Source organism: Hibiscus syriacus, unplaced genomic scaffold (genome assembly GCF_006381635.1).
Source record: "Hibiscus syriacus cultivar Baekdansim isolate YM2019G1 unplaced genomic scaffold, ASM638163v2 tig00000218_pilon, whole genome shotgun sequence".
Taxonomy (NCBI): domain Eukaryota; kingdom Viridiplantae; phylum Streptophyta; class Magnoliopsida; order Malvales; family Malvaceae; genus Hibiscus; species Hibiscus syriacus.
The window spans coordinates 680,050-708,045 of NW_024061774.1; the positions used below are offsets into that span (position 1 = coordinate 680,050).

At 34.6% G+C, this 27,996-nt stretch overlaps 4 protein-coding genes across 4 annotated transcripts; 1 reads left to right on the forward strand and 3 right to left on the reverse strand.

The window, feature by feature from the left end:
- Window positions 1-983: 983 nt before the first annotated feature.
- On the reverse strand, window positions 984-3,890 carry LOC120145117. The gene is made up of 8 exons (XM_039159043.1): window positions 3,429-3,890; window positions 3,058-3,333; window positions 2,789-2,967; window positions 2,495-2,711; window positions 2,214-2,387; window positions 1,870-2,116; window positions 1,313-1,632; window positions 984-1,268 (listed from the first exon to the last, which is right to left on the reverse strand). Exons 1-8 carry the CDS (start codon window positions 3,888-3,890, stop codon window positions 984-986), a joined length of 2,160 nt encoding a protein of 719 aa, XP_039014974.1.
- A 778-nt stretch (window positions 3,891-4,668) lies between these two features.
- On the reverse strand, window positions 4,669-6,778 carry LOC120152886 (eukaryotic translation initiation factor-like). The gene is made up of 5 exons (XM_039165002.1): window positions 6,495-6,778; window positions 6,023-6,191; window positions 5,812-5,937; window positions 4,980-5,045; window positions 4,669-4,902 (listed from the first exon to the last, which is right to left on the reverse strand). Exons 1-5 carry the CDS (start codon window positions 6,698-6,700, stop codon window positions 4,855-4,857), a joined length of 615 nt encoding a protein of 204 aa, XP_039020933.1. The 5' UTR covers window positions 6,701-6,778; the 3' UTR covers window positions 4,669-4,854.
- A 4,222-nt stretch (window positions 6,779-11,000) lies between these two features.
- On the forward strand, window positions 11,001-13,342 carry LOC120145216 (probable peroxygenase 3). The gene is made up of 6 exons (XM_039159140.1): window positions 11,001-11,115; window positions 11,508-11,657; window positions 11,743-11,828; window positions 12,800-12,894; window positions 12,977-13,102; window positions 13,189-13,342. Exons 1-6 carry the CDS (start codon window positions 11,013-11,015, stop codon window positions 13,340-13,342), a joined length of 714 nt encoding a protein of 237 aa, XP_039015071.1. The 5' UTR covers window positions 11,001-11,012.
- Window positions 13,343-16,251: 2,909 nt separating this feature from the next.
- On the reverse strand, window positions 16,252-18,550 carry LOC120149427. The gene is made up of 2 exons (XM_039162235.1): window positions 16,670-18,550; window positions 16,252-16,569 (listed from the first exon to the last, which is right to left on the reverse strand). Exon 1 carries the CDS (start codon window positions 18,430-18,432, stop codon window positions 16,885-16,887), a length of 1,548 nt encoding a protein of 515 aa, XP_039018166.1. The 5' UTR covers window positions 18,433-18,550; the 3' UTR covers window positions 16,252-16,569; window positions 16,670-16,884.
- Window positions 18,551-27,996: the final 9,446 nt, after the last annotated feature.

A 27,996-nucleotide genomic window follows, 5' to 3' on the forward strand; every position in this document is an offset into this window, starting at 1 on the left:
GTCTTTTCCTTTGCTATGTTGAAAGCAACATTTCGGGACAACGTTAGTCGGATAACTCCGAGGGCTTGTCTGTCGAGAAGAGCCCAGTCTTCATTCTTCATGCCCTCTGGTTGTTTTCCTGAGAGAGGTTGATATAGATTTTTCTGGTACAGAAAATCTTCAATCTGCATCTTCCAAAAGCCAAAGTCCGCACCATCGAACTTTTCAATTTTCACCTTCCCTTCGTCCGCAGCCATCGCTCCCACTCGAATCTGGCTTCTTCGGATCGTTTCTGACAATTTGTGCGAACCACCGTGTATTATAACACCTCCGTCGACAAACTCGTATCGCCGACAAAATTTTTACTATTCACGAAATTCACTATTCACGTTAATAGTAATGAATAGTAACCTCGTAAAAATTGACAAAATTCACAACCAAAGCTCTGATTACCAGTTGTTGGGAAATAAACCGAGTACAAGTAATTTCCCTATAACCAGATTAGTTAGAATGCGAAATAAAAGCGGAAAATAATACCCGAAATTGATAATGGAGTTCAGCCAATTGTGCTTACATCTCCGGACTACTGCAGATCTTTTACTAAGAGAGAAAATTTACAGGTGTTTACAAAACACTCACTACTCACAAGAAAGCTCTCTAGTATTGGGAGAAAGAAATGATTTTTAGGATGGATTTGAAACTAAATGAGCTAGGGTATTTATAGTTGAAACTTAAGGACTTAATCATGTAAATACCTTAAAGTTTAGTGACTAATTATGATTATCCAATTACAATATTTCAACAAACATCTACCAAACTTTAAAAAACTATTTTTCAAAGAAACATTTACCAAATTGTGAAATCATTTTCAAAGAAACATTTACCAACTTTGAAAACCATTTTTTCAAAGTTGATTACGAAACTCTGAACTTTTAATTTGGTGCATTGCTTGACTTTCAACACTATCCTCGGCATCCCCCCTTGCGCTCGATCAGCATTCACCTTTACCCAGCCCCTGGTCGGCTTGCACCACCGCTTCTCACTCGATTAGCCCCACTTCTGTTCACTTCATGAATCCCATTCGCCATTAACTCCTTTTTCAAACGAACGCTCCTCAACTCCACATCCTCATAGTCCATATAATTAGTCTGGAAAATAAGATTGCACGTTTTTCCATATGTTCCAACAACAATGGCAAAAAGAATTTCCCAGCTCCTAGCATCAATCGCGAGTCTCCCTGGCCATTTAAATTCGAGATCAACCACTCTCGATGAGGCATAGACAGGAACCTTCGGAGTTTACTTCCATGAATCACTCTACGCCATATGGTTACCGTAAAAGGACACCTACGAAAAACATGAATTAAATCTTCCTCCTCGGCATTGCACAGAGAGCAAAGGCCCGTATCTGCAATGTGTCTCCGATGACGTTCTTTGTTCGTAAGAAGCTTCTCATGAAGGGCTAACCATAAAAAGGTTCTAACCCTCTGTGGAACATTCAACTTCCAAATTAGCTTCCAACAATAGCCATTTCCAGCAGCTGATCTAGGGGCCAGAACACGATAAGCCGAGCGCACCGAGAACCTATGATTAGGATCCTCCTTCCATGCGGGCACATCATTACCAAGGTTTGGTTGAGGTGGACAAATTGCAGCTATTCGATGGCAGATTTGCAGCGGCACACAGCTTCTCAACCTCGCCCAATCCCAATCCCCATGCGGATTCGTCAAATCGGCCTAGGTTACAAGTTGTTGGTCGGCGTTGTGTAAGCAGTGGTCAGCTAATGGTCCGGCCTCATGCACCCAAACATCATTCCAGAAGCTGACTTGGCGTCCATTCCGAATAATCTAGAGTATATTATTCCTCAACTCCTCCCACACGTAGCTTAAACCTTTCCACAACCGGGAGCAATTACGTCGATCAATGCTCATTGGAATATCACCACTCCAACGATACTTCGCTTTCAAAACACGAATCCATAATTTGTTTTCCCCGCCCACAAGTTGCATCCCGATCTTCATTATGAAAGCCTCGTTTTGTTTACACAAATCCTTCAGACCTAAACTTCCATGCTCAACAGGGGTTTTAACCGTATCCCAGTCAACCAAAGAAATTTTCTTGGAATCTCCAGTTGAACCCTACACAAAACGCCTAATCAATTTCTCCAAAGCATTACAAACACCTTTTGGCAGAACAAGCTGATTGCATTTCATAGTACGGTATTTCCTGAAGCACTGCTTTAGCCAGCGTAAGGCGGCCCACAAGAGAAAGAGTCTTTGCCACCCAGCCTGCTAAACGTTTCTCAACTTTCTCAATCAAGTGTTTGTACGTTTCCTTTGTCACCCGTCCATGAAAAAGTGGAACTCCAAGGTACTTACCAAGATTCGTTACCTCCTCAAACCCAAATCCCTGAGCAATCATACTTCTCATATTAGAATCACAGTTTTAGAGAAGTAAATGTGCGTTTTATCAATACTATCTTTATGTCCCGAGAAAGCACAAAAACATTCCATCACCTCCTTAATAACTGCTACTCGATCCAAAGATGCTTCGAGGGTCATCCGCAAAGAAGAGGTGAGATATTCCAAGGCCATTTTTAGACAGGTGAATCTGCTTCCACGAACCATTAGCAACTCGGTGGTTGATTGCTTGAAACAATCTCTCCATGCAAAGAACAAAAATATAAGGAGAGAGGGGTCCCCTGACGAATACATCTCGTTGGTGAGAAAGACTCTGAAACATCACCACACAGCAACTGCATAGACACAGAAGTAACACATGCCATAATTCATCTTACAAAGCAGATAGACAATCCTGCATCCATAAGAGTTTCCTCAATGAAGTTCCACTCCAGTCTATCATAGCCTTTTTCGAGGTCCACCTTCATAGCCATCCATGTCTGCTTATCCTTCTTACAGTTCATAGAATGGATTACTTCTTGCGCCAAGATAACGTTATCAGTTATATTCCTGCCTGGAACAAAGCTGACCTGATTCTCGGACACCCGCTCTGACATAAAGGGGCTTCAAACGGTTAACCAGAATCTTGGTGATAATCTTATACATGATCGAGCACAGACTGATTGGCGGAACTGAGAAACTTTTTCAGGCAACTCAATTTTAGGGATAAGCATTAAAAGAGTTCTATTCGCCCCATCTGGTAAAATTCCACTTTCGAAGAACTCTTTAACAAAGCGAACGACATCTTCTCCCAAAGTACTCCAATTCTGATGAAAGAAACCTGCTTGGTAACCATCAACCCCTGGAGCCTTCAACGGGTCCATCATGAAAAGTGTACTACGAACTTCCTCTGATCTAACTGAGCTTGTTACCACATTAAGGTGATCCCCAGCAAACTGTTTAACCCCCCCCCCCCCACACACACACACACGAAATTCCGTTGTAGCATTTTGATGAGGCTCAGAAGCAAACAACGTTGAAAAAAGTTTACTGCGTGATTCCGTAAAACCACCGGATCATCACACCACTGACCATTGTCTAACTGAAGCATCCTAATACCATTACACCATCGTCGATTCAAGGTGGTGGCATGGAAAAACTTTGAATTATGGTCTCCCTTAGTGATCCACTTACTTCTAGACATCTGGTGCCATAAACTCTCTTCTTGTTCAAGGACCAAGTCAAGTTCCTTTTTAAGAGCCTCATAAAGATCCAACAGGAACACTGACTCTGACCTCTCTAACGCCATCTCAATCCCCCGAATTCTAGCCATCAATAGTGCCTTGCGCCTGCCGATATGTCCAAAGACCACCTTATTCCAGTGCCTAAACTTCTCTTGAAAATCAGTAAGGCCATTGAAAAGAGGAGTATCCTTGTATATTTTAGTTGCATTTGAATTTACTTCGTTTAACATTGAATGACATTTTACCACGGAGTTTGATTTGCGCTTCATTTAGATGATATGTTGCTTTAATCACTTGTCCGGGAGGTTATGTCGGTTGGTGCATGTAGAAGCAGACAGAAGAAGAAGCAAGCTAAAGAGAATTTCCATCACAGCGATGAAAAAACGATTTTGCGACAATAGTTGTCGTGACAGTGGATAAGAAAAATAAAGTGGCTTGTCAGCTGATGTGTGTGAATGTATCTAAAAAATATACAAGCACATATTATCGTAACTAATAAAGTAGACATATTTACGTGTGTCGAATATTATGTCATAGAATGTTACGGCATCAATAAATTCTTGCAGAGTGATAAAATATGTGAACCAACATTTCATTTTTGGATAAAAAATAAATACGTAGATAAAAACCAAACATTTCACTCCAAATATAATCTTTTTATCCTAAATTGAAACGTTAATGGCCAAAAGACCCAAAATACTCTAGAAAAATGACAATCCAATCAAACATTGGGGATCTTTTTATCCTATAATAAAATATTTGAGGGCCAAAATGCTAAAAAAAAGAATGAGCCAACCATGATATTTTGATAAACATTGAGGGTTAATTTTGCCAATATGTCTTTTTTCATCACTGGTTCAACCTTCCATGGCAAACCTTCCCTAATCAATTATAGAAATTAAAAGTAGGAATCAAAGAAGAAAAATTGCCAAGAACATAAATATTTCAAAAGGTCCGTTCTCAAGGTTGCCAAGGAGGAATCATCATTACAATTCTTTACAAAATATTTCAGAAAAAAAAAGTAGACACGCATATAATATGAGATTCAACAAATGAAGTACTATAGGATATATTAAAACCTCTTGGTGTTGAAATTATCAAAACCGTCTGAATAGAACATGATTGTAGAATGTAATAAATTAGATAAAAAAAACTCATACGCAAAATAGGTAACAAATTACATTACTTTCTGCCACAGTTCTGTAATACAGAGCAAAGAAACATGGAAAGAGTTCAAACATTGTATCGTCCTTTAACCGATCTTTCCCTACGAGAGTCATCCTGCAACATGAAAAACAGTCGGTCATGGTGAGAGAATAAGCTCCCAACATCGCAAGTACCGGTTGAATGAAACTTACATGGAAGCTATAAGAAATTTTATCGTTGATGTCAATGATCTCCTTCCACTTCCTTCCAATGCCCATCTATATCACACGATTCCAATTAACATCATCAAAGCATATACAAGTAGCTTAATTTCGAAGGGACGAGATCCATAATCAAAGGTATGTGATAAATGACGAGTGGCCGTAGATCCAGTGTGCTTGTGGAAACTATGCAGTGCAACATGCAATTGCAATATGGACTTGTGAGAGGATGCTTTATAAATATGAAAGAAATAAGCTCACATGCAATAAAAAATGGGGTTGGGAGACATCACCAGCAAAAGATGACCAAAATGCGACTAGCCGACTAAAAAATGGGTCAATTGCCAGAAAGCCGAACTTGCCAAATTTTAAATAAATGGATGAAACATGGACCGAAAGGGGCACCTAATTGTTACACCAAAATAAAATGATAGATAACATTATTTCACTTCTAATTGAATACATGAACCCGTGGTTGCAGAAAAAGCTTTAACCCATTAAACGCAGAAATAAAATTTATGCAATGCAGCAGAAGCAATCAGATAGATTTAAGCATTTTATTGACTCACTCGGAACAAGAAAAACCCATCATTACCAGTCTGATTGTGTATATTTTCATGCACTAAACTTGCAGCAATTTCTTGCAAAGTGATCATGGTAGAAAGTTCCAAGTAGAAATTAGAAAAGTTCATCCATGAATTATGAGCATATGGATTCAAGAAAAGGTCCACCAATATAATGAAAATGATATGCAGAATACGATGCATAGCTCAACAAACAAATAGATTAGATTCAAATTATCAACAGATACTATGATAAAGACCTGAGCAGCCTCGTTCGTTGCTGTCTTGGTCCACAATGCAAGTTTGTCCTGTCTTTGACGTACACCAACAACCACGCCGCAAATCTCATCCGACTCATCGAACTGCTCACCTATCAATGCCATCAACTGTCCATAGAATGCAATTAGTGTGTCAAATAAGAACATAGCAACCATACTGCACATAATACATATCAAAAGACAATACACCTACAGTTTCAAGCCACATATTCTCAAGATTAGTCCTTCTGTTGCTAGGGACAGTCCACTTTCCTCCATTAGCGCACTCTGGATCTTCCCATTTAGGCTCAATCCCAGCCTTAAACAAGTGGAAATCAGCATTTCCAGGCAACTTGCTGGGCTTGAATATTTGATCATATAAACTGGAAAACATAACAAAAAATGTTAGCCCTAATTTCAAACAAACAATAATAAATAACAATTAATATAGTCAGATTAGATTATATATAATGAAAACAACAAACCCATATAAAATTCATTTCTTAGGAAACGCACTTATCTTATTAAACAAACCAAATCTGAAATAAATCAATTAGTATCTACCCAACAACGAAAACCCAAATAGAGTTATGCTTTTTTCAATAGAAAAAAGAAAATCCATTATAGATCAACAGATCTTCAAAGAAATACATAAAAAAGAGAAGAGGGTTTTTTGATAAAAGTACCACCAAAATTCTTCAACAGTGTCAAAGGTGTAAACTTTGCGTAACGAGGTACCCCAAGCGGCTCCTTGTTTAGGCTTAGATTGGTTATCAAACCAAAAGGTCCACTTTCTTTCAAGCATGTGCGGCTGCTTCTCAGCCCCTGTCGGTGCCGCTGCTTGTTCCGAATCTGCAGGGACGGGAACTTCCTCCGCCGCCTCAGTTTCCATGAGTTTTTATATGTTTGTTGTTCTTTCCCTTTCAGGACCTTGAAGGATGAAGTGGAAAAGGAGAGACAGAGGGTTCAATTTGGATATCACATAATCTTTTGTAGCTTGGGGCTTTCTATTGGTAATGGACTTTTAGTATTGAAGCAGCTGGGTTACTCTGTGCTCCATGGCTTTTGTTCTACTTCCTGAAAGCCCATTTTTTTAGCTCTAATTCATATTGCACAATGTTAAAAAAACTTTTAATATTTGATTAAATAGTTATTTTGAACTTTATTTTTTTTTAAAGTATTTTAGATCCTAACATTTTATTTTTGGATAAAAATATTTTTTTTATAGATGGAAATCATTATTTAACAAACGATTAACACTTTAAAATAGAATTTTTTTATCCTAAAATGAAACATTGAGGGCCAAAATGTTTTAGAAAAAACAAGGGATAAAGAAACTATTTAGTCAAATGTTATGGGTCTTTTCACTCTAAAATGAAATGTTGGGGGTCAAAATATTCTATAAAAAAGAATATAGATCAAAATAACCATTTTAATAAACATTGTGGGCTAATTTTGACATCCATACTTTTATTTTCCTTTGTATAATATATTTTTGTCGATATCAAAATTGGACTGGGACGACAATTTTCTCTTCATCTCGATCAAGATTAATTTTTTTAAATGATATAAAATGATTAGAAGAAAGTATATGTTTACATTAATGGCTATTGAACAACATTTTAAAGAAAATAATAAGGTAAACTATACATTTAGCACCTAAAGTTTCAATTTTGGTCCGTTTTAATACCTGAACTTTCAATTTTTTTAAAATCATCTCTAAAGTTTAACTTTTGTTTCATTTTGATACTTGTAAACTTGTATTATTAAGGTTTATGAATTGAATGTTTGAAACAAGTGTTTAAAAAAGGTGTTGGTATTTGGTAAAAAAATTATGGGTAAAAGTTAAATATTGAATGTGCCATAATTATATTGATACTTGAACAAAATAAAGTCACCATACATTAACAAAATAAAACCACCAAACTTTAACAAAATATTACAAAGCATTCACAAGATTAAATAACAAAACAATTGGTCAAAACTACTAAGAAAGCTTAAAGTAGTTGTCAATTTTGAGATCAATTACATTTGACAATGTTGACCAAATCAAAAAGTAGAGTATAACCACAAAACACAAAATATCATGTTTTAACACTTGCGAATGTACATAAAAATTTCAACACTTCAATTAATTCATTCATCATTCCTTGACTGTTTGAAAGTTGCAACCACAGTTGGTGTGGATTGAGTGATTGAACTTTCCTGACTGATCATCATCCATCTAACAACATGGACTGCTAATGTCTATGCTGAAACTTGGTGGTGGTAAGGAGGTTGTTGGGTAGGATTAGATCATGTTGTTGTTGCTCCACTGAGACCCTCAAAAGGTCCCTTAATATGTAAAAGTTATTATATAATGAAGCCATCAATAATTGTATTAATAGATTACAAAATTGAATATGTGAATATACTCATCGAAAGTTTAGTCAAGATTTTTCTATTGTTTGATAGATGAATTGAGGAAGAACAAAAGTACCGCATGTAGTCTATTATTCCCCAGTGATACCTTTACATGTCCTTTTATTGTGTCCAAGTTGTCGATAATTACTACAGGAATTTGCTAACCCCTTCTTGCAAAGTTTTTTTTAGTACGTTAGTAATTTCATCAACTTCTTTTTTCCTACTTTTATGAGGCATGTTTAGCGGTCATCTTTGGAGTGGAGGTATGATGAGCAGATTTGTCACTTCTGGAGTCCATTGATTTGATATTCTCACAGGTTCAATCATACAAAGAGTATATTGCTTGTGTCTTGTAACATTGGTCCACGTACGATTTAGGCATTTGCTCGATCATTAGTATAACTGAAATTGCATGGTTACATGAAATCCCTGTATGAAAAATAAATCAAAGTCAATAAGTAAATAAATGAGCAAGAAAACAACAATGGAAAATTTTACATGTCAGTTGTCACTTTCTACATGTGCAAGTGTGCTCAGCCAAGTCCACCACATGTTGGATGTGTGGTCCACATGCAACCTAATACATATAACAACAAGTATGAGTGAGTCAATACCTACATCCAATAATTAATGGGTCAAATTAAAAGACACTAAATTCAGATAACACCTACATCTACATGACAATTTTACCTGTTAGACATATTAATTGATGCATCTAATTTTTTTTTAATCTTTAGACACAAAATTGAAGTCCAGTTGTCAGCTTGAGTCTTCTTCTTAGCAATCCTGTGCATTATCTTAGTTCGAATTATTTCCAGCATGATTATAATAAGATTGTCTTTTGTACTTATTATAAACTACAAAATAAAAATGTAATATTCAACAACATATCAATCAATGCAACTTAATAAAATAAAGTCTCACATTTTAGGAAATACCTTGTTAAAAAATTCACATAAATTATTTAGTAACATATCATATTTAACTATACAGAAAAATGTAATTTTATCTAATTTTTAGAGTCTTTCTCTGATAACCACTTATATGCATCAAATGATAATCCTTTCATCTCATTAAACATCCTTGGACTTAAAAGACTATTCCGACCATATTAAGGACTTATGTGCATCACATAAATTAATACACTCTCGAGCATTTTCAAAGATAGTTGAACATTCTTGTCCTTAATGACAATTCCGACCATATTAAACCATCCAAATATTTTATTCAAATTGCAAATGATTTCAAGTATTTAATTTTTCCTAAGCGAATAAATAATTTTATATTCATTTTGCGAAAAAAAATTAAATCTTTCCCTAAATTCTCATAAACATAGGGGTGTACAAAAATATCCGACCCGCCGACCCGAACCTAAAAAATCGAGTAATTTTCTAAAAAAAATTATCCATTCGGATAGGGCCCGGGTCACAAAATTAAATTTCGGGTACCCAGTTAGGATTTTTTTAGAGTAAACTACCTATTTGGTCACTTATATATTATCTAATTTATGTTTTGGTCACTAGATTATTATCTAGGGTAAACTATCTATTTGGTCACTTATATATTATCTAATTTATGTTTTGGTCATTCGATTATTATTTAGGGTAAACTACCTCTTTGGTCACTTATATATTATCTAATTTATGTTTTGGTCACTTTAGGGTAAATTGCCTATTTGGTCACTTATATATTATCTAATATAATCATATATATTTTTATTTAGGGTAAACTACCTATTTGGTCACTTATATATTATATAATTTATGTTTTGGTCAATCGATTATTATTTTTTTCAAAATTATATCTAATGTTACGTTTTGATTCTGTTTTGGTCACATATTTAAAAATGAACAATGATGCTAACATGACATTTTTTAATTATGTTTGGATGTTGGACTATGTAATTCAAAGCACGGGTACCCAGATTTACACACCTACATAAAGACGCAACCTTGAATTAAGATATTAACCAATAGAACACGTCAATCTCCCTTAATTCAGGTGATCAGTTAGTCACACAAAAAACATGACATAAAACATAAGTTAAATGTTTTGTCCATAAAACAATGTTTTATTAACGATAATTTTATTTTATCATTTTTAATGTATCGAAAAATCTGCTATAATATCATATTTGATACGTATATTTTTACAAAATATCTAATGTGCTATATATAATTTTAAAATATCTATTGTGTTATTTATATTTTAATAAAAAAATTGTTGTGATGCATATACTTTGATAAATGGAAAATATCATGGTTATGTTTTTTTATTAAAATGTCTAATATAATATTTATACTTTTAAAATATCCAATATAATATCTATACTTCATTAAAATATTTAATATAATGCATGGATTTATATTACCCGAGTTAACACATTTAACAAGTGTTGTACCTTAACTTAATTTTTTGTATTATTAATGGTACTTGAGTTGCCATTGTTAGAAGTGCTAAATCAGTCAATAAAAATTTATAAGTACTATAATAATACATAAAAAGGTAATTCAAGTATTGCATCGAATATTTCATTAAAGTATAAGCGCCGCATAAACCTTTTAAAAGTACAAGTATCACATTAAATATTTTGTAAAAATGCAGGTATCACATTAAATATTCTAAAAGTATAGATACCATATTAGACATTTTGTAAAAATACAGCTATCAAATATGAGATTACCCCAAAAATTAAATTTTATTTACGACACAACCAATTTTATATATAAATAATTGCAAATTCTCTTTGCAAGTACCTTCAATTTTTTCTCTAAATCTCACAACTTGAAAAAGAAAAAAAAATGGTGAAGGATGACGAATCCATGGCAACTGCAGCACCCAGAGCACCAGTGACCGGTGAAAGAAAAATTCGAAATGACTTAGAAATATGCTTACCAAAGCCATGTAATTTTCTAGTTTTTTATTTATTTATTTTCTATACGATTATTTAGACCAGAGATTTAAATTGTGGCTACTATATAGGGATAGCCGCAGCATCCAAAACCGCTATTAGGGATAATAGCGGTGTGGAGCGGAATCACATTAATAACGATAGTAATTTAACATGTAGCGGCCAATTGCAGTAACAATGGGCCGCTATTCCCACACTATTATTCTGTTATTTTAATTAAAAAATCAATTCCAAAAAAACATTCACGATCATAATACTCGTAATGACCGCAATAACATCTGTTATGTCTATAATAACAATAAACATAACATGACTAAAAATACAATAATAACTGTAATTTAAATCCATGATTTGAACTGTGACTAATTTTCTTGTATGGAGATAGATTTGGCAAGAGCATTGGTAGCTCCAGACGTGGATAATCCAGAAGGAACGGCAGGGCATGAGAATAATGGAATGAGTGTTCTTCAACAACATGTTGCTTTCTTTGATAAAAACAAGGATGGTATTATTCATCCCTGGGACACCTACTTTGGTAAATAATTTCCCCTTCATTCCCATCTCTAATTTCTTTAATATTTAGGCCTAAAATTTCCAAATTTTTTAAACATAAATTTTAGGTATGCGAGATATTGGTTTCCATCGGTTACCCTCGTTTTTGTTAGCACTGATAATCCACTTATCTATGAGTTACTCCACTCAACCGGTAAGCTTTACTATCTCTCTCTCACACACACACTTAATATGATTAATATTTTAACAATTTCACAATTAAATGTATTTTGTCTTGTTTTAGAATCAACACACATTTAATATATAAAATATTTATTTGACATTTTAAATTTATTTAAAATTTAACATGAACGATCTATTAAATAAAATTTGAAATCTTCAGTCAAGAAAATAAAATTTGAAATCTAATGATCAAATCATTAAAACATGCATAAAAAAATAGAAAAGTGCATTATACAAAACTAGTTTTACACTATTTTTTAGTTGATTCCTTCTTATATATGCACTATTGTCAAGTTAAAGTAGTGTTGCTTACAAACTTACAATATTATAATCGATACTCCTCCATTCGAATTTTTTTGAGTTAGTTGAGTTGACAAGTCTTATTTTATACCTTAAACTTTATTTGAAATTTTTTAAGTCGAGTCAAGTTTATAAAATTTAAGTCGAGTCGAGTTGTTCGAATTTATGTTTAAATTTAATTGTAAATATTTATAACGTTATAGTACTATTTGATTCCAATATAAATGATTTTCCATAGCCATATACGATATACATATGTATTTCTTCATATTTTTTCACATACGATATACATATATCATGCAAAGTCGATGGACTTAAATCGAACTTGAAAAGTAACCCATTAATTACTAAATATTTCGAGTACTCACTCGAGTTCTATTTTATAACTCGAATTTAATTTTTTTAAGTCTAATCGAGTTTATGAAATTACGAGTCAAGTAAAATGGATTGGAGTTTTGCTCACCCCTAAATAGAAGTATGGAAATGAGTCAAAGTATAATTAGATTGATAAAATATAATAATTGATATTAATTTTGTAAATATTATAAAAAAATGTAAAAGAATTTTAAATAAGTGGATCCATCCATGTATAAAATATATTCCACCAAATGGCTGATATTGGTGAATTGGAAAATTTGAAAGTTTTGGATTCCAGATCTGTTATTTCCCATATACATAGAAAGAATACACAAAGCTAAGCATGGAAGTGACACAGCAACATATGATACCGAAGGAAGGTACGCACTTATAAATTTGGAACACAAAAGAAGAAGAATTCTTGGAAATTAATTTACAGAAATGGGTATTTATTGAATGTAGGTTTATGCCAGTAAACCTGGAGAACGTGTTCAGTAAGTACGGACTTACAGAGCCCGATAAGTTAACGTTCGCAGAGGTGTGGCGGGTGACTGAGGCATGTCGCCTTCCATTCGACTTCGTTGGATGGTCCGTTTAAACAACCCTTTTTCTGCTTTTTTTTTTTTGAATGTTGAATGATTTTGAATGTGTGGGGTTTGATTATGTAATTGCAGGTTTTTGGCCAAGTCGGAGTGGTTGGTTTTGTATTTCTTAGCCAAGGACGAGCAGGGTTTTCTGACTAAAGAAGCTGCTAGGAAGTGTTTTGATGGGAGTCTGTTTGAGGACCATGCCAAAATGAACAAGGGCGGTGTCGAAAAGAATGAATAAAACGACGTTTAAGTTGATACTGAAATGTGGAGATAAAATAGTTTGTATGCAGATAATAAGAATAAAATGATTGTATTTGATGCAATGTTTATGTATGGATTTGAGTTCCTAAACAATATCATTAGCTGCACTAGCAGTCCCTGGAAATGAAAAGCGTCGATGCATTGAATTATGAAATGTTTTTTTTATTTGTCTTACAACTGTTTCAATTTTTCTGGTTGAGTGTCTAAGGCAGCAAAAGATGTGCAAGAATTAGGTAAGCAAAGTGTTAGAGTATGTTAAGGATGGTCATTTGTTTCTGATAGCTAGTATTGGTCTGTTTCTGTTAGTTAGTTTCAGTGTTGGTTATTATGTTTGAGCTGTGTATATAAACCCGTGAGGTATTGGTTAATGAAGTATTCTGATTCTGAGGTTTTTTTTTCATAAGATCACTCTATATCTTTCGCTAAGAGACAGTAGAGATGGGATTTTGGAACTCAGACAAATAGAAAGGTAAGTTATAATAGTTTTTAACCAGCAACAGTAGGGAAGTGGAGATACCCACTTTTATAGAGGTTTGTTGCCTGTTATCCTTTATCTAATGAATCTGAGTTTCAAATCTAATTATGTTATTCTTGTGATTAAATAAAATTTTCTTATCGTTGGGATTAATTAATCGGTGGTTTCGTTCATCGAAAATTCTTTCTTTTTTGTTGGAAAACTTAACAAATCATAGATGGCTAGTTTTTATGTTCTCTTTTTTTCTTTAATTCTTTTGGTTGTTTTTTTGTTGTTGCTATCGGTGGTTATGGTTGTAAACAGTGACTGAATGAAATTTATGATGATAACTCGAGATTGGTCTGATCATGGATGATATTGTTGCTCGTGGTTATGGTGTTTAGAACTTGGATAAAATAATGGTCATGAATTATTCGACAATCATTGGAAGATGATAAAGTTCTTGATTACATTGGGTCTTGTGTTTAGAGGCGGTGACGATTAAAAGAATGTCAGACGATGACGGTGCAGGTAAAAGAGATCAATAGTTGCCAATTAGTTTGAGAAAATAAAGAAATTTGAGGGGAAGAATATAATTTTAACGTTTCATGTCGGTAATTTTAGGTATAATGATTATAATGAAAGCGAATTAACAATATATTGATTATATTATAAGTTTTAAAAGTTTGGTTACTAAAACGAAAGTTTTATCCTCACTTTTTCAAAACCAGGTATTCGATATATGGGTTTCAATCCAATTGCCTCTCTTACCATGGGAATGGCATGTATTTTATACTGTTAATATTTATTGGAATTTTTTCATAAATGAATTACAATAATAAAATTTAAAATATGACTATAACATTATTTACTTCAAATATAGAAAAATCATGAAAGTGTGAAAAACTAATTTAGTTTTACAATTTTGCTCATACATACATATATATCTTATCTAGGCTCATAGTTGAGTCTAGATAGAAGAGACACTATTTAAAGTTTCTGGATCTAAAAATAAAGTTGATATATAATTAAAAAATAAATTATTTATTTAGTTATTTGTCTATTATTTATTTTATTTTGATCATATAATTATTTTTTATAAAATTATATATAATTTTTCATTTTATTTATTTTTTTATTATTCATCATTGAAAACTAATATTGATGTTGATGTGATGTTTTTAAATTATTTTTTCACTTTCCACTTAATTATTCTTTTATTATATTTTTGACAAGACGGGAAATATTGATACTGAACGTGGATCCTCCTAAAAGAGGATCATGTTTCTTCTGTGTTAGCAGTTGAGTGTTTAATAAAGTCTTTTGATGTTTTCTATTTAAAATTTAATGTATTCATTAGATAGTTTATTAAACATATTGAAAACAATTTACATGTAAATTTATTTATTTCTATTTGTTTTTACAATTTAATTTTTTTCTATACTTATTATTAGAATCCTAATTTTTATATTCGCTCCAATCTATAAGATCTCATAAACGGACTTGATCCCACTAGAACCCATTAAGTGATTTTAAATAGTTAAAGAGAGTTATTTTTTCTGGAGGTCATGGGTTTAAGTAGTTACATTTACAATGTATGTGTTCATCGTCAATTGTTAAGAAAGATTTTAGATGTATATTACCTTATATTTACCTCAATATATATATATATATATATTTATTGGGAATGGCATTGCTTGAATGCAGATTTATGTAAGTGAACTTGGAGAAAATGTTGAGCAAGTATGCTCTTATACAGGCCGAGAAGTTGACACTCGGAGAGCTGTGGTGAATGTCCGAGGGAAATCGGGTTTCATATATATATATATATAAATATGGGTTTGCAGGCTTTATTCGTAGTTAGAATGGGTGCTCTTGTATTATATTGCCAAGGACCAGCAGGGTTTTCTGTCTAAAGAAGCTGTTAGAGGTTGTTTTCATGACACTTTATTTGATTACATTGCCAAAATGAAAAAAGGTTATTATAGAAACTTAATACTGTTTTCTCTGTTACCATTTTAGATATCTAACGTTCTCTTCATAATCATTTTAGGTATCCGGACGTTAACTGTTATTAAAAAAACCCGTTAAATAATACGTGTCATAGTAATTTTGAAAATTTTATTTTTTAAAAATATTTTTTTAATTTAAGAGAAAAAAAAACCCTGCGCATTTCCAACCCATCCCCCACCCTGTCACATCCCCCCTCCCCTTCGCCTGTGCAAAGGTGATCAATTTATGGTTAAAAATCTGCAAAATCCCAAGAAAATTACTAAAAATTCAATTTATGGTAATCAAACTGCAAAGACATCTCTTGTTTTGCAATCCACTGCATGTAAAACTTGTACATGCAATCAAAAGGGAACAAAAATAATCCCAATCAATGGTAGCAATCTACATAATCTAAAAACAGTCGAACTAAGCTACAAGAGAACATAAAAATGGCGAGCCAACAACTGTGTTGCTTGTTTTAGAAGGCAGGACTTTTCGTTTCCTGTGACTAGGGTTCAATCCCCAACAAGTTCAAATGTGAACAGAAAAATAATCTATCTCAATCCATGTATAACACCTGAAGTTTAACGTACATGCTGCTGTACACTTTCGGGTCGAAGAGTGGGGCTCTGAGTATGAATGCAGGCCACTGCAACCGAGAAGGACTGCAGAGCTGAGAGTGTTGATTGAAAATGAATCAAATACAGGCCGTCGCGAACTTTCGATATCGTCAAGGTCGGAGAACCGTGTTCGGGACCCTGTATTGTGATTCAGGTTGTAGTTATGTTAAAAGACTGTTAACCATGAAAATGCTATGGAGGATAAATTAGGTAAACATTGAAGGTGAGAATGAGATACCTGAACGGAAAAATTGAATAACTTGCAAGTGTTGGGCATATCTGTTGGAGGTGAACCACCTTTACTTGACCTGGATTCGAGTACAGTCAGCGGACACCCTAAGTCCCAGCCACCACAGTCGCAACGTCCACCAGATCTCCATCTTTCAATAAGACTAGAGGGGCCACCATTTCTGGTTCTTGGAACACAATGAATACCTGCTGGAATTAGAACATTCATGCTTGTTGAGCAATCACTGGTACTACAAGAACAAACGGAACGAGCCAGGGGGGTTCCGAACTTTCGGTGTTTGGCACATCCACCGGTTTCCTGAGAAACTTTAAGCCCCAACCTCTAGCTTCCTCCTGAGGATCCTCAGGAAAATGATCCCTCACAACAACGGCTGTCAACTCAAGATTTGTTGGAAGTTGCTCATTGAAAAGTTTTATATGGTCTATTGCATCCGATTTGTTGACTTCATCTCTGCAAGGACCCGAAGAAGAATCTTCCATCATGGAACTCGTTCGATGAAATCTTGACACAGTTCTTTGCTTCAATGAATGACTACCCTTGAATGCTTCCACTACCTTTTTCGATAGACCCTTATTTTTCCAGTGATTATCTCTTGATGTTTGCATACAACTGAACAAAACAAACTCTGTCTCCATGATTTTAGAATCTTGGGAACAGATTGAGAAAGAAGTAGACACCGCCATCTTACCAACAAGGTGCGATTCGTTATCACTAATTCGATGTTCCTTATGGCTACGTTTGCTCGAATGGAACAAGTATACATTGTCCAAACCCTTATTTCGAGCAGCTCCTTCTTTTGACAAATTGGCTATATACACCTCCCTCTGGTTATCTAGGGAGAAAACAAAGTATGGAGTCCCACTCTTCCACGTGCATTGAAGCACTCCCAGAGAAATTATTGTAGAAGGAGAAGAAAACGACTGATCCGAGCACGTTGAGTATGCACTTGACATGGAAACAAGCCTTTTACAAACAGTCTCGGATCCATACTTATGATTATCCAATATTGGCATCTCACTTCCTAGGTCGTATGATGTGTTATTACCGGAACCACCCGGAGAGCTCATGAAGTCGTAACTTATTAGTCCTTTAGCATCATTCAAACTTGGATTGACATGGAATGCACCCATCTTCTGAAACAATGGACTTCCCAATATATTTTTCATGCTCCTGCTGCTCATTATCGAACCTACTATCCACGGTTCTGCAGAACCAGTGACTAAACGACCAGTCCCAATATCTGATAAACATTCAAAACCAAAGCTGCTGAAATCGCACGTATTTTCAGCCCCAATTTTAGCTGAATTCAGTCTATCAGATACAATGCCAATGTCTACAGCGCTCAAGTTCACAGAGATACTGCATTGAGAAACTTTTGCTGCATTGATATGAATCAACTCCAGGCACCAACGAAGATATTTCTCATGTAGAGTAACCACATGCCTCGGAATCTTATTCCCTATGCCTAAAATAGCCAAAATCAATGAATCCTTTATAAGACTTTTCCCTGCCTGTATTCTTCCAACATTTAATATCAGAGCATGCTGTGTGTTCACCAGACTATCCAGCCTTTTCGATTTTAGTCCAGAACAATTCATTCCATAGTCTCCTGATTTATCCTTCTTGTCCTCCAAAATTCGCAATGAATATTTGTTTCCCCTGTCATCTTTTGAACCACTAACGAATGTGTTGTCCATTGGCTGCATAGAATCAAGTATAACGCAACAATAACAGACACACCACATCCCCATTTTCAGCCTCAAAACGTCGATGAGCCTCCAAACTGTCCCATCTGTACTTCATTAGAAATCTGAACAGAAGATGAATTACATCAACAAACAGAAAGAGCGCAATGACCCGTTCACTACCGATCTGTTACCTCAACTAGAAACAATAAGGTCTAAGACAAATGACAACGGACTGCATTTTCAGTAACGAGAAACAAAACAGAATGTGTCAAACTCGAATAACTTAATCAAGTAACGATGAATCTTTAATTTTCATATATGTAATCTAACTATGCCAAGTTATGAACTAGAAAGACAAGAACAAATATCCTTCCACTTTGCCTTGCCTTTTTTCTTCATTTATTCTCAACTAAATAAGATATAAACTGTAAATTAAAAGTAAGTTAGTAGTTAGCAATCCAAATCATGCTATAAACTTTTTTCCCCTTTCGTGAATCACAATTATGACAGTTAACCAACTTTAAAAAGCTTGATTACAGCAGCATTATAAAGCAGGAAAAAGATGGAATAAAGAAGCATAAATGGAAGAAAATATATCAGAAGAAATCCAAAAAAAATTAATATTTAGAAACTCAGACATGGAGTTGTTGAACACTGTCAAACATGGAACTCTATGACAATAAATAAGCTTCCACCAATCCAAGCAACTCAGATATAAAACTTTATAAGAGCAAAAATGGGAACTACTTGCTATTAAGTAGACCAGAGAAGAAGAAACATATAAAGCACAAAAAAACCAGAAATAAAATGCAGAAGAAAGTTGCAAACTTTTCTGAATGGAGTAAGTAAGAAGAAAAGCCCTCTTTTTTTTTCCGTCTTACCGCATAGAAATAGATCCAAGACACAAATGAAACACCCCAATCCAATTCAATAGACAAGCAAAAAAGAAAAACAGAAGCAACAGCTATTGTGAATAAACTAAAAAATAGCGCTTGCGCTTGTGCTTGTGGGAAAGAGAAAAAAAGAAGGAAGGAAAGAAGCAAACCGTTCTAGATTCCCAAGCACATATTTTTCCCAAGCACCCGAAAGGCCAAAACTGTAGCAAAAGTTGAGGAATTTAGGTTCCATGGTTTCAACTTTCAACTTTGAAGAGCGACCCACGTTTTTTTAATCAATTATTTCATAAATTATACCATAATTATAAGGTATTATTTTGTTGAGTTCTTAATTTTTAAAAATTATAAAATGATATTATGATTATAAGATATTATTTTGTTGAGTTTCTCTATTATTAAACGTTATAAAATGATCATTAGATTATTTATATGTTCTAAAATCATCCTTTTGGTTAAAAAATAATAATCGTCTAAGTTAGACATTAATTTACTGATTCGTATATAATAAAATCATATTTTAATGATCTCTAATGGCATTGTCGTTGTATTTAAGCACCAACTCATAGACATAATGTAAATAAAGAGTTGATTCATAAAATATAGTTCAAACGATTTTGAAAATCAAATTTTATTATATCTCAATTAATAGGTTACCATTCAGCTCAGATGACAGTAAAATTTTTAACAAGAAAAATATAAGTTTACGATATATAAATTATCGAATAATCATTTTATAATTTTTAATAATAAGAATAATTAACAAAATAATCATATATTTAAAATAACATTGTATAATTTTTATTAATAAAAAAACTCCATAAAATAATAGTTTGCCAAATGAAATGTCCTAAAGAGAAGTGAAAAAGACCCAGACAGGACAGGAAATCTTCTTATAGAAATCATTAAAAGAATACGCAAAAGAAAAAGGAAGTGAGCTGAAAAGCAGCATGTTAACAGAATCCACTATGGCAAAAAAAGAAAGTGAAAAAGAGAAGGCAACCACCTGCAGAATGGGGAGGATGGTTTTAATTTGTATTTATTTTAAGCTTTTTTGTTGGTCTTTTTGTCGATTTTACTCCCAAAGACATGTGGATGAGAGAGATGGAAAGGGAGACATTGAGGGAATCTTACTTCTCATTACCTTGGAGTATGTATGGTCAAAGTGCTGCCATGTTGCTACTTTTAAGTTTGACCATCATTTGTTTTTTGTCCCTAAGCTTCAAACTTTCTTCATTTATGACAGAACCCATAAATTTTTTGCCTGTTGGTTTTTATAATGTCTCTTTTTTTCTTTCCGAATTTTATTAATTTATTACATTAAAGACATAGATTAACTCAGATTTTTATCAATTCCATCCGATCTTATTCAATTTAACTCGAAAAAAATGTATACTTCATCCTAAATTTGACACGGATTTAAGGTAAAAAGTGTCTGATCTGATTCGTATGAAATAAAATTCGAACTCAATTTGAAACTAATATATTTATAAATTATTAATTTTATTTATTAAATTAAACTTTTAATTGAAAATAATATAAGAGAAAATAACCTTAGTGACCAAAAATGCCTTATAATATACGATTTTAACCAACTTTTTTTGGATTTGCCAAAATGACCAACTAAATCGCAATGCGATCGATAATTCGCAACGCGATCTCCGGTATCGCAAATCAGTTTCCAGATTCGCAACGCGATTCTGACTATCGCATTGAAATTTCCCAAATTTGCGTTGCGATTTTCCTAATTCGCAATGCGAATACGTAAATCGCAACGCGAATTTGGAAAATCGCAATGCGAATCTGTAAATCGCAACGAGATTCTGACTATCGCAATACTGAATTTCAAATTCGCAACTTGATTTCTGAATTCGCAACAAGTTTTAGTTTCGCAACACAAATGTTTTGGGTATATAACTACGCAGCAGCAACAACTCATAACCTAAATCCCTAAATCGCAACTCATTCCATCTCCATCTATCACTCTCTCCGGCGACATCCGTTCCTATATCCAACGACATCCTTCCCCATCCGGGAACATGTTTTAGTTTCGCAGCTCGTTTGTTTAGTAAATTAATTTACAATAATGAAATCATCTAATGTTGATCATGTTTGGATAGATTTGTGTTTTGGAGGGTCATGGGAGAATGTTCATGGTGTTTTACAATATATGCCTTTACCCATGAATCTTCAACTAAAACTGTCATTAAAAAAGTTAACTTATGAAACTCTAATGTTACGTGTTACAAATAAATTGAATTTAGAGCCCCTAAGTGGATTTAGGCTATCTTATCAGAGAAATGGTAAAGTTTATTTGTTAACCGACAATGAAGATGTTGAACGATTCATTGCTTACATTAGTGTTTCAAGTGATGATGTTACATTGTATGTTGTTGAACCTAGAAGTAGTGAAGTTGGGTTAGTAGCGGGTAGTAATCAACTAAGTTTTTCAACCCCAGTTTATGGTGCTCAAAATTTAATGGTTCCACCACAATTTCATCACCAAGCAAATATTGTTTCACCACATTTCCAATACCAAACACAATCTCAAAACTCACAACTTTTCCCTAATCCAAATCCCAATCAACTTTCAGCACCAAATTCCGGTTTTCGTATTGACCAGTTAGACGATGATGAGCCAACAGAAAAAATTGTGAGTACTAGTCAGTATTCGAAATTTGATCTTGGTCAATACCCGGACTTTGATCTTGGTCAATACTCGGATTTTGATGATTTTTCAGAAGATGAAATAGAGCCTGCGTGTAATGATTTTGATATTGGTCAATACCCGAATTTTGATGATGAAACAACCGTTGCCGAGGAAGATGTTGTTGATGATAATGAGGAGGAAGTTACGACTGTAAATTAACATGTTGAACATCTATTATGTAATTCATATAACACTGAAGAAGAAAAAGAAGAAGAAGAAATCCCCAAAGAAAAGTCCCCGAAGAAAATACCACGGGAGTATAACTGGAATATACCAGAATTACTTCAGATACCGAAAGAAGAGTTGGTAAAGATAGCAGTTGATTATTACACAAAAATTATTCGTATCAAGAAAGATGATTGTTTTGATACAAAGGAAGACTTGAAGATAGCTTTGTATACGAAATGTGTGGAAGATGGCTATCAACTAAAAGTTAACAAATCAAGCAAAGATCGTTTTGAAACAAGGTGTATGATTGACAAAAACTGTACGTGGCGTATGATTGCAAAGAGGATAAAAGATTGCGAAATGTTTCAAGTTAGGACTTTTATTGATAAACATTCATGTTCAAGAACCCAAGTTTTTCCTCACCATAGACAGGCAAACAAAAAGGTGTTTGGTGGTTTTCTGGCTGAGTTAATGTTTTTGAATGGCAGGGTATATCGGGGACATGAAATTATGACTGACATGAATGCTCGGTTCAAGATTAGTATTTCATATTCTCAAGCTTGGAGAGCCAAATGTTATGCCTTGGAATTGTTGAGGGGGTCGCCAGAAGCACCGTTTGCCCAAGCTGAAAAATCCTGGGTCGGTAACTCATATCAAAACAGATAGAGATGGACGCTGTTTATCACCATTGGTGCTGAGGTTAGTAAATCAATATAATTTTGTTGACTCATTTTTGTTAGTTACATGCATTTCACATTTAAATGATTATATTTCTTGTGTATATGATTTTGTAGATTCGTTCGTTTATTAATTGCATGCGCCCAGTTATTATAGTTGACGGAGCACATTTAAAAGGTCGATACCTTGGAGTAAACTTATTAGCAGTAGCCATGGATGCTAACAATGGGATACTGCCAATAGCTTACGGGGTTGGCAAATCTGAAACCTCTGATTCATGGACATGGTTTATGGGGCATCTTAGGGATTGCATAGGTCCTATTAGCAATCTGACAATCATATCCGATAGGGCAAACTTATCATATATTTTACTAAGTATTATTTCTTTAAATTCGTAACTTATCATATATTTTACTAAGTATTATTTATTTAAATTTACAGGAACATTGGAACATCGTGTTACACCATGGACAGAAAAAAGATAACGAAACGTGTTGTGAAGTCAACGTCATGGAGAGTTGAACCATGTTCAAACACTTTGTTTGAAGTACTAGATAATAACTTAAATGGGCTTGTCGATCTAAATGCAAAGACGTGTAGTTTTATGAAATGGCAAACATCTGGTTATCCGTGTGGCCATGTTATAAAAGTTTCTCTTCATCTAAATCAAGATGATTCAAGCGCATACGCTATGGATTGCTACACTACAGAAGTATATCGACAGACTTATGGCGAGATTGTCTACCCTATTCCACATCCTTCTGAGTGGGACATACCAGATGACTTACAAACAGTTTTGCCACCAGCCATGGACAGAAGGCTACCTGGCCGACCCAAAAGTCACGATCGTATACCGTCTAAGGGTGAAGAGAAGAAGAGATCGATATGTAGTCGGTGCAAGGAAAGTGGTCATACAAGGTTGACATGTGGATCACCAGTTCCATCACAATCATCTTTTCCTCTACCAAAATATTGATCCTCATCAAAATCCCAATCACAACCGGCTTCACCTTTTGGGACTGTTAACTTAGGTGATTTTTAAATGCAAACGTTGTATTATGTGTATATTATGTGTAAACTTTTAACATTTTTAGTTAGGCATGTATTAGTAACTTGAGTTTGAACATTGCTATGATATGTTCAGTTGTTATCACTTATTAGACATTCATTTGACTATCGCAACGCGAAAATCGCAACTCGAATATGACTATCGCAACACGGAAATGACTATCGCGACGCGGAATTGACTATCGCAACGCGAAAATGACTATCGCAACGAGAGAATCGCAATGCGAAATGAAAATCGCAATGCGAAATGAAAATCGCAACAAGTGAATCGCAATGCGAAAATGAAAATCGCAACGCGAAATTGCGATTTTCATTTCGCATTGCGATTCTCTCGTTGCGATAGTCATTTCCGCGTTGCGATAGTCTGTTTTGCATTCAACATAATGCAGATTGAAATCAACAAATCAACTATTACATTTCAATCAATTAAACAAGCACAAATATTATGTACACATCAATTAAAAAAATCAACATTTACAAATCATCTTTTACAAATCAATTAAACAATCAAAAAATAATAATGAAATCAACTTTTGCACCCATACATCCATTTCACGCAGCTCACTTCATGATTAACCTGCAGAAACCAAACATTGAATCAACAACACTTTCTACACATCTAAAACCTACAAACAACAAATTATTGAATTCTAGCTACTTAACCAAACATTTTCAAACCAAAAAGAGTATATATGTTTAACAACACTTGCATTTGACTTACAAATTGTTTATGGACACTTTCATAACGCGGATGCAGGTAGGCAGCGTCTCGCATATATCGCTCTAGCCATAAAATGCCGAAACCACAAGCCTACTGCACCTCTATCTCTATCGGTGGGAGGTAGAAAATGTGTACTTCCTGTCGTCAAATGCTCCAAGCATATGCATACGAGAGGACCACAATCCCCTCTGGCTTCCTTCGTTTATTGTGGCGCAGTCTCGTCTCTGATAATTGTAACATTGAACTTCTTTGGCTTATTGTTTCCAGACTTAGTCCAATAATTAATTGCATCCAAGAATTTAGCCAAATGAGAGCTTCATCCCTTAATAATATCTCTCAAATCAGATAATGATATGTAATTTATCATGTTGTCATATACTATTGTCTTTAGGAATGGAAGCTGAAGCTCGACGAGAAGCCAATGAGTACGGTCCAAAACAGGGATAAACACCTGCATCGAAATGTAATAATTCAAATTGCGCACTTATTTATGAACACCTTTAAAATATTTAAACAAATATACTAACCTTATCAACCTCCCACCATGCAGGATAAAGTTTAGCTTGTCCATTAGCCAACACATATGATTCTTGTCGTTGATTCTTCAAGTGAACTATGTGAAAAGACGTCGGCATAATTGTATATCACGTTTTTTTTATATTTTTCTTTAATTTCCTTACAATTAGAAGACCTGTTACCCATGATCAATATATTGTTTTACAAAAAAAGACATATATTAGTGAATTACATAAATTTTAAAAAAAAATTAATCAAACTGAAATATAAGACTTACCCCCATCGAAATAGTCGTTGTCTTCAACCCCTAATAATACACCCCACCAAGACCGTTCAATCAACAAATGCATATCATCGTTGAGTTTGTATATGTCAGTGTAACACCCTTGGCTCCGCTCATGTTGATAAAAATCAACTGTGGTCTTAGCCCAAAGGGTATTATCCATAATTGTTTCCGGTAGTTGTTTCCTCTCCACTTCATCTGTCGGAATGGTACTGGCTGGTAACTTATACGAAAGCCAACAGTCATCCATCATGTCCGGCACGTGAGGGGGATTCTCAATAATTCGATATATTACGCCGTGTGAATCGGGCTCTAGAATGTTGGGAGGGACCTCTTCAACGATGACAGTGGCCTCTTGAACGGTGGGAGGAGACTCTTGAGGGATGATAGGGGCCTCTTGAACGATAGGGGAGACCTCTTGAACGATGACAGGTGAGTCGGGCTTTTTCTTACGGATTCTTCGCACTATTGGGGTGAATGGAGACGTAATGACACGTGCACGCCATCTGATGCGTGAACTCCATCTTGCAAGAAAAACCCAACGTAGAGCATCCACCTTAGCGGGCTGCTAAAAATAAATTAATACATAAATCAGTAAATAAACAGACATGATATTAAACAGTGAAAATAAAGACAAATATATTTCAAACTTGCACGGTATTCACCCAAGTCATTATTATATCATTGTTCACAAAATGCATCAGATAACATTCCAGAAGTAAGCACTTATATAAACATTTAAAATGACAACATATAGGTTTAGTGCAGGTTCAATGACAACATAAAGAGTAGTAGTTTATTCTTGAAACTTAAATTTTCAACACTGTGAAGTTAGTATTTGTCTTTTGGTTGAAGTAATGCAATTCATTCAAGTTTCAATTTGCAGAAGAAGAATATAATCTGAAACTTAAAATCGCAACGCAAAAATGACTATCGCAACGAGAGAATCGCAATGCAAAATGAAAATCGCAACAACAAAATCGCAACGCGAAAATGACTATCGCAATGCGAATTTGACTATCGCAACGAGAGAATCGCAATGCGATTTTCATTTCGCATTGTGATTCTTTCGTTGCGATAGTCAAATTCGCATTGCGATAGTCATTTTCACATTGCGATAGTCATTTTCGCATTGCGATTCTCTCGTTGCGATAGTCATTTTCGCATTGCGATAATAAACTATTCTTCTTCTGCAAATTGAAACTTGAATGGATTGCATTACTTCAACCAAAAGACAACCAAAAACAAATACTAACTTCACAGGGTTAAAGAATAAACAGTTAAACAGTATTGGCAGCAACCGAATGAATTTACTAAGCAATCTAAGTGAAATTACGAGTAAATTTATCATCAAGTTAAATATGAAAAATATTAAACTTACCTCGTTGTGTAGAGTATGAACCTCGTTCTGCAACGATGCTACAATCTCACGTAGAGCTGCTACCTCACCACGTAAAGTAGACACCTCAACACGCCATGCACCATTGTCATCGCCTAAAGTACCGACCTCCTCACGCAAGGCATTGACCTCATTACGTAACTCCCATAACTCATCCCGTGGAGGTGGAGGTGGAGGTGGAGAACAAGGAGATAAACGTCGTGGCATCTTTGCCGGTCGCCTATCATGAGGTGATGATGGAGAAGAGGCTCGATGATGTGACAGAATAGGTGATGACTCTCGTTGTGGAGGTGTATATTCGGGTCGATCAGGTGATGGCTCTGGGTGAGGTGATGGCTCTCGAAGTGGTGGCTTCTCATCATCCGTGCCATCAAAAAAAAGCTTACTAGCTTGCCACCAATCAGTGGCAAGCTCAGCTTCTGTGGGTGTCAGCCTCTGTAATGGAGTGTTGGGCTCCTAACAATATAAAAGCTCAAACAAAGTTAAACGTGTACTAGTAATAACTTGTTTATAAACATATGGTAGTATTTGTGTTAACTTACATTATTTATTGTAGTATACGATAGTAAATCTTCCCATTGCTGCAAGGACTGTTTCCTCTTCCAAGAAATAGCCCTAGGAATATCATTAGAAGTTTTTAATGCATATGTCTGCATGGCGGGAAAGGCCTCAAATATCCAAATCTACAAACAATATAATAACAAACATTAGTAATTGTTAAAGAATTAATTATAATTTTGGAAACATTATATAAAAAATTATTACCTTAAAGGCCCAAATAAAGCCTGACAAAGTGTATTTGGAACCATCGCCACGCAAACTTTTCCGATCATTAAAGGCAGACGACAACTTATTCCATGTAGCTCTCCATAGATACGAACCTCACGGAAACAGGTTCCATGCATTTAGGTCCTCTACCAATTTAATTAGATCATTAGGAATAGGTTGTCGGGTCTCTCTGCCTAAAAAGCCGGCTTGCAAAAGTATTAGAAGGCATACTCGGACAACATCGACGTCATCCATCCGAGTAAAACTATCTTTCTTATTCAATAATCTCGTCAAGTCTTCCACGTGTAAATTCGACTTCTCCGTTGACAACTCAGGAAAAACCCGGGAAAACCATGATAGGCGGGTAATATGTCTAGTGTACCGATCTACATCATCGTGTCCGAAGCGTAGACCGGTGATTAA